Source organism: Mizuhopecten yessoensis, unplaced genomic scaffold (genome assembly GCF_002113885.1).
Source record: "Mizuhopecten yessoensis strain PY_sf001 unplaced genomic scaffold, ASM211388v2 scaffold10487, whole genome shotgun sequence".
NCBI lineage: Eukaryota > Metazoa > Mollusca > Bivalvia > Pectinida > Pectinidae > Mizuhopecten > Mizuhopecten yessoensis.
This window is the reverse complement of record NW_018408571.1, coordinates 143950-155263: the sequence shown is the minus strand read 5'-3', so window position 1 is coordinate 155263 and position 11314 is coordinate 143950. Positions and strand designations below refer to the sequence as shown.

The following is an 11314-nucleotide window of genomic DNA, read 5'->3' as shown; positions in this document are numbered from 1 at the left end:
AACCAAGGGGTATGGCAAGATGCTAGAGAGAGGGGGTTGAACTCCAGGCCAATCCTGGGCCCATATTTAATTATTCATGAAACCATTCTCATGCTCAAGCATGGATTTTGTGCTCCAGTCTTGTTCTGATATAAATGAATAAAAAATCTAATTTTGACAAGAATTTGGAAGACATTTGAAGAGACTTGGCGCCAAATTCTGTTTTCAGCGTTTACATTTGACATGATTTAAGCGAGTAACAAGAATACAGGTTTCAACACAAAATCCATGTTCAAGCATGAGAACAGTTTCCTGAATATGGGCTGTCGTATCGTGGGTATTTTGTATCCTTATATGTAGCAATAAATGGGTGGGGATCTCACTTGCTTTCATGATATGACCCAGGGGTGTTGCTGGACCCAGAGCTTATCCTGGCAGCATCATTGTCTATGGGCCTGTTTATGCCAGTACAAGTCCTCTTTGCCTAGGGATGCTCTAAATCATTGTCTATGGGCCTGTTTATGCCAGTACGAATCCTCTTTGCCTAGGGATGCTCTAAATCATATTAGGGTTGAACTCCTTCATTTGTACGGAGATATTTCAATGATTACCAATTACTCAAAACAAGAATAGCAAGTTCGAGCAAGACTAATTCTTGACAATAGAATGTTGAAGGTTAAGACTGCTCTTTATAAACAACACCAGGGTGACTTGATATCTTTCTATCACACTTTTAACTTTAACGTTTTCTATATTTCCTTACATACTTTTTAACAATGACACACTTACCTTGAGGATTGAGATATGCCTACATTACACTAGGATGATTGATTAGTTCCCTACATCAAGTTCCTGGTGAATGTTTAATTGTTAGCTCTGAGCTTTAGGTCAAAAATAATTTTAAATGTCCTATTCCCCTACATAAATGCTACACATTTTAACTGAAGGCAAGAAATCACACTTGGGCAAATCTCCCATCAATGATTTAAATACAAGATGTTAGCAAAGATGCATTTCCTGTATATTTTCTCTTTCAGCATTATGTTCATTTTTCCACATTATTAAGTGTTCACTTTGCTGAATATTGTTCCAGAATTTATCTATTTCAATTTCTCTATATTTTGTCCACATTCCTTTTCCTTATATACTCTGCATTATAATCTATAATTACTGTCAAAATTCTTCATTTGGAAATGTTTTCATTGTCTGAACTCATTTGTGTGCTAAGTGCTGGTAGAAGTTCATTGTGAATTATTAGGATCAGCTTATTAAGACAAACATTTCTTTTCCAAAAACGATTTATTTGTCAAGTTAATATAACAATGTTGTCATTTGAGATCTGGCAAGTTTTGAGACATTATTTGACATGGAACAAATGTATTCTGATCGTTGACAATGTGGAATGATTAGACAGCACGCAATATATATGCTTTGGTCAGCATTGCCTTTATATGACTGAAATGTCTTTTTTGCGAGTTGGTCGCAGGTGTCATTGTTATGAGGAACAGTCTTGTTTTGACATCTATGCTGTATGAAGGGATGTGCCCCTAATGATGGAAGAGCCGCGTGTTGGTATGAACCATGACCATTTTGTGTTTGTTACATGCCTCGATAACACCCCCGTCATTTGTGGATCCTGCTGGGGATACAATGTACTCCACACCACTCTGCAATAAATATGCATCAGTTAATTAATATTTGACTAAACATAACTTTACATAGAGCTACACAGCAGACCCTTACAATGTCAAATAACAGTATAAAGTCACACAGCAGACCTGTATAATGTCAAATAACATAACAGTATAAAGTCACACATCAGACATGTACAATGTCAGATAACATAACAGTATAAAGTCACACATCAGACATGTACAATGTCAGATAACATAACAGTATAAAGTGACACAGCAGACCCATACAATGTCAAATAACAGAACAGTATAAAGTCACACAGCAGACCCGTAAGGCCCTTACAATGTAAAATAACAGTATAAAATCACACGGCAGACCCTTACAATGTCAAATAACAATATAAAGTCACACAGCAGACCCTTACAATGTAAAATAACAGTATAAAGTCCCACAGCAGACCCTTACAATGACAAATAACAGTATAAAGTCACACAGCAGCCCTGTATAATGTCAAATAACATAACAGTATAAAGTCACACAACAGACCCATACAATGTCAAATAACAGAACAGTATAAAGTCACACAGCAGACCCTTACAATGTAAAATAACAGTATAAAGGCATACAGCAGACCCTTACAATGTCATATAACAGTATAAAGTCACACAGCAGACCTTTACAATGTCAAATAACAGTATAAAGCTACACAGCAGACATGTACAATGTCAAATATCAGTATAAAGTCACACAGCAGACCCGTAAGGCCCTTACAATGTAAAATAACAGTATAAAGTCAAACAGCAGACCCTTACAATGTCAAATGACAGTATAAAGTCACACAGCAGACCCGTAAGGCCCTTACAATGTAAAATAACAGTATAAAGTCGCACAGCAGACCCTTACAATGTCAAATGACAGTATAAAGTCACACAGCAGACCCGTAAGGCCCTTACAATGTAAAATAACAGTATAAAGTCAAACAGCAGACCCTTACAATGTCAAATGACAGTATAAAGTCACACAGCAGACCTTTACAATGTCAAATAACAGTATAAAGCTACACAGCAGACATGTACAATGTCAAATATCAGTATAAAGTCACACAGCAGACCCAAACAATGTCAAATAACATAACAGTATAACGTCACACAGCAGACCCTTACAATGTAAAATAACAGTCTAAAGTCACACTGCCAAACCGTACAATGTCAAATAACAGTATAAAGTAACACAGCAGACCCGTACAATGTCAAATAACAAAACAGTATAAAGCTTTACAGCAGACCCGTACAATGTCAAATAACATAACAGCATAAAGTCACACAGCAGACCCTTACAATGCCAAATAACAGTATAAAGTTACACAGCAGACCCATACAATGTCAAATAACAAAACAGTATAAAGCTTTACAGCAGACCCGTACAATGTCAAATAACATAACAGTATAATGTCACACAGCAGACCCGTACAATGTCAAATAACAGTATAATGTCACACAGCAGACCCATACAATGTCAAATAACATAACAGTATAAAGTCACACAGCAGACCCTTACAATGTCAAATAACAGTACAATGTCACACAGCAGACCCTTACAATGTCAAATAACAGTATAAAGTCACACAGCAGACCCTTACAATGTCAAATAACAGTACAATGTCACACAGCAGACCCTTACAATGTCAAATAACATACCAGTATAAAGCTTTACAGCAGACCCGTACAATGTCAAATAACATAACAGTATAAAGTCACACAACAGACCCTTACAATGTCAAATAACAGTATAATGTCACACAGCGGACCCTTACAATGTCAAATAACATAACAGTATAAAGCTTTACAGCAGACCCGTACAATGTCAAATAACAGTATAAAGTCACACAGCAGACCCTTACAATGTCAAATAACATATCAGTATAAAGTCACACAGCAGACCAGTACAATGTCAAATAACAGTATAAAGTCACACAGCAGACATGTACAATGTCAAATATCAGTATAAAGTCACACAGCAGACCCGTACAATATCAAATAACAGTATAAAGTCACACAGCAGACCCATACAATGTCAAATAACATAACAGTATAAAGTCACACAGCAGACCCGTACAATGTCAACTGCATAACAGTATAAAGCTACACAGCAGACATGTACAATGTCAAACAACATAACAGTATCAAGTCAAACAGCAGACCTGTACAATGTCAAATAACATAACAGTATAAAGTAACACAGCAGACCCGTACAATGTCAAATTACATAACAGTATAAAGTCACACAGCAGACCCGTACAATGTCAAATTACATAACAGTATAAAGTCACACAGCAAACCCGTATAATGTCAAATAACATAACAGTATAAAGTCACACAGCAGACCTGTACAATGTCAAATAACATAACAGTATAAAGTCACACAGCAGACATGTACAATGTCAAATAACATAACAGTATAAAGTGACACAGCAGACATTTACAACGTCAAATAACATAACAGTATAAAGTCACACAGCAGACCTGTACAATGTCAAATAACATAACAGTATAAAGTCACACAGCAGACATTTACAATGTCAAATAACATAACAGTATAAAGTGACACAGCAGACATTTACAACGTCAAATAACATAACAGTATAAAGTCACACAGCAGACCCATACAATCTCAAATAACATAACAGTATAAAGTCACACAGCAGACCCATACAATGTCAAATAACATAACACTATAAAGTCACACAGCAGACCCGTACAATGTCAAATTACATAACAGTATAAAGTCACACAGCAGACCCATACAATCTCAAATAACATAACAGTATAAAGTCACACAGCAGACATTTACAATGTCAAATAACATAACAGTATAAAGTGACACAGCAGACATTTACAACGTCAAATAACATAACGGTATAAAGTCACACAGCAGACCTGTACAATGTCAAATACCATAACAGTATAAAGTCACACAGCAGACCCGTACAATGTCAAATTACATAACAGTATAAAGTCACACAGCAAGCCCGTATAATGTCAAATAACATAACAGTATAAAGTGACACAGCAGACATTTACAACGTCAAATAACATAACAGTATAAAGTCACACAGCAGACCTGTACAATGTCGAATAACATAACAGTATAAAGTCACACAGCAGACATTTACAATGTCAAATAACATAACAGTATAAAGTCACACAGCAGAACAAAACAGACAGTACTACAGTACGAAGATGCTATACTACAGTACAGAGTGACAGAATGTGACAACATGTACAGTCAGAGTTACCTGTTAGCAGATCCCTTTTTTTTCGACTGATCTATATCTAGTACAGCAGAAAGTAATGATTTGATCGAGGCCATTATTTCTGTCAAAATTGGTGGAACAAGGGTCATTACTTACCTGTGCTGCCCGGTCAATGTTGTCTCTGAAGGGGAAGAATGCATCTGAGCTGAGGGAAACCCCCCTCAACTGGGAAATCCATTCCTTCCTTTCCTCCTTAAAAGTGACAAAGTAAAAGGTATGAGGAAAATGTTTATAATGCCCTCTTCTCAACAGCCAAGAACTTGGGAAGGGGGGGGCTAAAATATATATTTTTAATAATAAATTGCTAATTTTTCATATTAAATTCTTAAAGGTATTTGACGCTCACTTTCAGAAAGAAAATTTGGAGGAACATGCAGTATTGACACAATAACTAAAATGTATACATGAAACGTCCCTTCTGCTAGATATTCAATTTTCTGTGGAAGACAGGTAGGTCAACTTGTGTATTTACCCAATTAAAAGTATTTGTGGGAGAAATCAGGTATACTTCCAGACAGAAAGGTACTAGGTAAACTTCTACTTATATAAGATGGCAAGTTAGGTTAACTGTTATTTACCTGTGAGAAAGGCAAGTAAGCATGTCATGAGTTTAACCTAGAGATAAACATAGAATAACTTCTATTTACCTGCATGAGAAAATAAACTTGTTTTTCTTCAACAGAAAAAGGTGAACTGTTGTGTTTACCTGTGACAGAAAAGTAGGTGGTTTATCCTCAAACAAGTTCTTCCACGTCTCCAACTCCATGTCCTGTAATCAGTCAACTCTAGTTACCATGTAGGTTGGGAGTAATGTTGTTAGAATTCTAAATTAAACAATTATTTCATTCATCATGTTTGTACTTTAAACACTACATAATTTAAAGAAAATATTCTGATGATATTTTATTAAATTGCAACATTTTATAAATATATTTATATGCTCTTGTAACTTCGTTTTCCTCCACCACTTATGCTGATTATGTGATTTGTGAAAGTCATCAACCTACGAATTAAGCGGACATTTTTAATGCGCTTAAATATCTAACGCCAAATGACCAGTACTCACCGATCCTACTGTCCCGAGCCAAATGACCAGTCCTCACCGATCCTACTGCCCCGAGCCAAATGACCAGTACCCACCGATCCTACTGCCCCGAGCCAAATGACCAGTACTCACCGACCTAAATGTCCCGAGCCAAATGACCAGTACTCACCGACCTAAATGTCCCGAGCCAAATGACCAGTACTCACCGATCCTACTGTCCCGAGCACAAACTGGTCGATACCATTGTTTCTCTCTGCTCTCTTCACACCTTTCTTGAATTTCATTTCCATGACTTTGGGGTGTTGCCTCAGCCACCTAATAATGACATAGTTGTAAGTCACCGATTTACAGGACATGTATTTACATTAGCTCGGCATCCTTCATTGTAATGTATTGAGAAGGCTATAATGTTGTTGTGAGACTATAACAACAGTTGCTATTGAAATGTCATATATCTCCTTTGTGATGTCATCAATTTCATTGTTGTCAAGACTTAATTTGCTGTTCAAAGAACTGTTCGAAATAACTAAATAAAGCGTAACTACTCTATCAAAATGTAAATATAAATAATGAACTTATTTTAGCAAATGTTGTTATGGTCCTATAACACATATTTGCTATTGCTGATAAACTTACAATCCTGTTTGACTTTATTAAGTTTGTTAATCAATAGCAATATGTGATATAGGACCATAACAACATTTGCTAATAAATTGTAATATATTCATTACTTAAGTAAATACATAAAACAAAGAAATGGTATCAAAAAATATTCTACCAGAAAACATTGTTCTATCTAAATCAGTAAATGGTTATTCTCAGAAGATAAACATATCAGTTTTGCATGCAATCCTTTAACTCTAAAGCCTCAAAGTTTAATGTTATTCAACCCTTTAACTCTAAAGCCTCAAAGTTTAATGTTATTCAATCCTTTAACTCTAAAGCCTCAAAGTTTAATGTTATTCAACATCTTTAACTTATTCCCTTAACAAAGACAAAGAGATCATTGTATTGTTTTCAATTCCCACTCTTTTTCAGACCATCAAGAATATAGTGAAACATGTAGAGCTCTGTGTATCCTGTGATAAATACTAATTATCACCAGTATTTAGTACAGTACAGTATTTAGTAAAATATACAAATTTAAAATGTAAGTAGGGTTCATAAAAACAGTAACATATTTTTTATTTATTTCAAGTACTGTTTTTGTTCTTTTCTTTCAAAAAGTTTACTTCAAAGCTATTGTAGTAACTTTCCTATTTAAAAGTTTTCTTTAGTTTTAGAAGTTGCTATTTCTTATCCTATTTACTGCACTTAAAGGTAATTGGCATGGAATGAAATTCAATGCCAAACAGTAATTTCAATAATTCTGATTTAAAAAAATCTTAGGTATTGGTAAGAGTTCAACTGGAAACGTACCAGTTGTTGGCCTTGTCCCCGGCCAGGCGTGTACAGTGGATACGTGACTGTTGTCCTGCCCCTATCCCGATCACCTGACCGCCTTTGGCATAGCACACAGAGTTAGACTGTGTGTATTTAAGGGTAATACTGGCCACAATCAGGTCCTCTAATACATCTTGTCCTAGCTGTAATATCAATGATATTGATGTCGTTCACTTTCTCAACAAGATATTCTATTTCAGGAAATTTATGAATGAGTCTAGAAATTTCTTTTTGAGCAAGTCTCATTGGGATCATTATGTTATCATTGCTTACGAGTCACACATTCATTATCAGTGTTTCCAAGAATGGAAATGAATATTCCCCAAAAAAACTTTTATCTTTGAACATCATCAATCTTCAATTTGTTAGTTTGGGGCTTACAGTCCTTGCAACAGCCAAGATCGTATGAAGACAAGTCCTACAGGGAGACAGTGACCACCAAAAGGACTGGTAGAGAATAAGTCCTACAAGTCCTACAGGGAGACAGTGACCACTAAAAGGACCGGTAGAGATGAGTCCTACAAGTCCTACAGGGAGACACCACTAAAAGGACCGGTAGAGAATAAGCAAGGAAAAGATCAATAGATCCAAAGTGAAACATTGAGGGCACCAGTTTCTTCAATGTTCATTTAGCAGGAAATGAGGCAGAAAACCCCCTGATTCTGGAGTGGTACCACCTAAGTCACCTACTCCCTGATTCTGGAGTGGTAACACCTAAGTCACCTATATCCTGATTCTGGAGTGGTACCACCTAAGTCACCTATTCCCTGTTTCTGGAGTGGTACCACCTAAGTCACCTATTCCCTGATTCTGGAGTGGTACCACCTAAGGCACCTATTCCTTGATTCTACAAAAGTCTTAATCATCACCATTTTAACATCAAACCATTTGTCTTCAGTGCAGCATTACATCAGGTAATTCAATGTAAAGATTTCATACAATGAAGTAAGGATAGGTGTCATTACATCAGGTAATTCAATGTAAATATTTTATACAATGAAGTAAGGATAGGTGTCATTACATCAGGTAATTCAATGTAAAGATTTTATACAATGAAGTAAGAATAGGTGTCATTACATCAGGTCATTCAATGTAAAGATTGTATACAATGAAGTAAGGATAGGTGTCACTACATCAGGTAATTCAATGTAAAGATTTTATACAATGAAGTAAGAATAGGTGTCATTACATCAGGTCATTCAATGTAAAGATTGTATACAATGAAGTAAGAATAGGTGTCACTACATCAGGTATTTCAATGTAAAGATTTTATACAATGAAGTAAGAATAGGTGTCACTACATCAGGTAATTCAATGTAAAGATTTTTTTCTATTCACAGTAATGATAATTCATCCTTGAGTGGAAAATGTTGAATTGTTGACTCCATCAAACGACCACAAATGATGGCTGTTGTTGTGAAGATAAAGCTACTGGACAAAGGTTATTGGGTGCAAAATGTGGAAAGAACTTTTCTTCATGCTACTTTGGTACTTGATATCTGTATGAAGTTCATTTAAATTTGATAAATAAATTAAAGAGGCTAGAGAGATGTTACAGTGCGACACAGAAGAATGTAGATGTATGAGTTAAACTATCTGCCCTATTAATATGGTAATGGTTCATCTAAATACGAATAAATTTTCATATATATATGAAAATATTTTCACTAGACGCATGAAGAAGCATGGTTAACAATTTTACACATTACCAGATCGGGGCTTATAAAGCATAAGAACATCACGGTTGATAGATAATTCAACAGACCTCTGTTTTCTTGGTGACAACATTGGTCATCATTTCTGGATTGATGACAGCATCATTAGGTTTCTGCTGCATCTGTAGTCCAAACACTGTCCGTGTCTCGGTGGCTGGAGGATCATAGGTTGGGTCAACCTGAAATTGTCAGTTATCCTGATTCAGGGTCAAAATCTTGGCCATAGCCAAGATATGATTGGGGACTTAGAGCTAAATCCTGGTAGCAAGGATGTATCTTATTTTTCATGCTTATTACCAATGCATGTGGTTTATGATAAATACAATGTCTGAGGTACAACCCTGGATTGGTTTTAAGAAGTGGTCATCAGCAATACACCTAAATTCCTCTTTTACTGCCTTAACAAGAGGCCCAGAGGGCCTGTATCGCTCACCGGGAAATGTTAGCAAAATTGAAGTTGAAATAGTCAGATGTTGCTGTACATGTATTACATGGTTTGTCAGGGGTTATATTTATATGCAATTGGACAAAAACCTGTCGTTCCTACAGAAAAAAAGTGAATTTGAAGAGTTTGCTATGTTTTCACTATTAGGCCTGGCCCCTCTGCCTCCAGGGGGGGTCAGACCCACCATTGATACAAAATTAGTTCCCCTTCACCCAAGGATGCTTTAGACCAAATATGGCCATAATCCTCCTACAGAAGAAGATTTTTAAAGAATTTGCTAAATTACCCCTATGAATTGGGCCCCACCCTTCAGACCCACTATTAATACAAAATCAGCTTACCTAGCTTCCCAATAGGATGCTACTGTTCCAATTATACAAAATTGAGTCCCCTTGGTCCATTGATGCTCCAGAATAAATAAGGATAAAATCCCATAATCCCGATGGTCGAAGTAGGGTTTTAAAGGTTTTACCTCTATTTCTCCAATTGAGCCCCGCCCTTCTGCCCCCTGGGAGACCACACTCACTGCTTATACAAAATTGTTTCCCCTTCACCCAAGGCTGCTTCATAACAAATTTTGACAAAATCCTGTCATTCCTACAGAAGAAGAAGGATTTTGAAGAATTTGCTATGTTTCCCCTATTGGGCCCCTTCCTTCTACCCACAGGGGGGCCACACTCGCTGTTTATACAAAATTGAGTCCCTTTTGCCTAAGGATGTTCCAGACTAAATTAGGAAAATATCCCTCAATACCTATGGTAGAAGTGGGATTATAAAGGTTTTACCTATATTTCCCCTATTTGGCCCCGCCCCTCAGGTCAGAGGGGCCACACACCCGCCGTTTATACAAAATTGGTTCCCCTTTACCAAGGATGCTCCACACCAAATATGGACCAATTCCTACAGAAGTTTTTTTATAGAATAATCTGCTATGTTTCCCCTATTGGGCCCCGCCTCTCAGGCCCCTGGGGGGCAAGACCCACGGTTTATACAAAATTGGTTCCCCTTTACCTAAGGATGCTTTAGACCAAATATGGACAAAATCCCGTCATTCCTACAAAAGGAGAAGGATTTTAAAGAATTTGCTATATTTCCCCTATTGGGCCCCGCCCCTCAGCCCCCAGGGGGGCCATGCCCCCTGTTTTTACAAAATTGGTTCCCCTTTACCCAAGGATGCTCCACACCAAATATGGACCAATTCCTACAGAAGTTTTTTTATAGAATAATCTGCTATGTTTCCCCTATTGAGCCCCGCCTCTCAGGCCCCTGGGGGGCAAGACCCACGGATTATACAAAATTGGTTCCCCTTTACCAAGGATGCTCCACACCAAATATGGACCAAATCCTTTCATTCCTACAGAAGAAGAAGGATGTTAAAGAATTTGCAATATTTCCCCTATTGGGCCCCGCCCCTCAGGCCCAATGGGGGCCAGACCCACGGTTTATACAAAATTTGTTTCCCTTCCCCCAAGGATGCTTCTGACCAAATTTGGTCAAAATCTGCTCAGTTGTACATGACTAGTAGCGTTTTAAAGGAAAAGTTGACGGACGGACGCTACAGTATGGCATAAACTCACCATGGTCCTTCGGACCAGGTGAGCTAAAATACAATAAAACCACCTTATTCAATATCTAGCATACAGATTTAAGACTGAAAAGTATTTGAAACTAGTACCTCTGATTCTAAACAAGGAAAATGAAGAAATTTTAGTACACTGACTCCTTTGGGCCCCACCCTA

The 11314-nt window shown here is 37.0% G+C and overlaps 1 protein-coding gene across 2 annotated transcripts in view; it reads right to left on the bottom strand.

The window, feature by feature from the left end:
- Nucleotides 1-1259: 1259 nt before the first annotated feature.
- Nucleotides 1260-11314, bottom strand: part of LOC110460844 (bifunctional purine biosynthesis protein PURH-like) — a 36818-nt gene continuing 26763 nt past the window's right edge. For both annotated transcript variants that reach the window (XM_021514021.1, XM_021514022.1), the window contains 6 exons: nucleotides 9181-9309; nucleotides 7392-7558; nucleotides 6179-6287; nucleotides 5634-5696; nucleotides 5024-5119; nucleotides 1260-1646 (listed from right to left, as the gene is read on the bottom strand). In XM_021514021.1, the coding sequence (XP_021369696.1) occupies nucleotides 1527-1646; nucleotides 5024-5119; nucleotides 5634-5696; nucleotides 6179-6287; nucleotides 7392-7558; nucleotides 9181-9309 (684 nt within the window). In that variant the 3' untranslated portion in view covers nucleotides 1260-1526. The remainder of the gene's footprint in view (nucleotides 1647-5023; nucleotides 5120-5633; nucleotides 5697-6178; nucleotides 6288-7391; nucleotides 7559-9180; nucleotides 9310-11314) is intronic.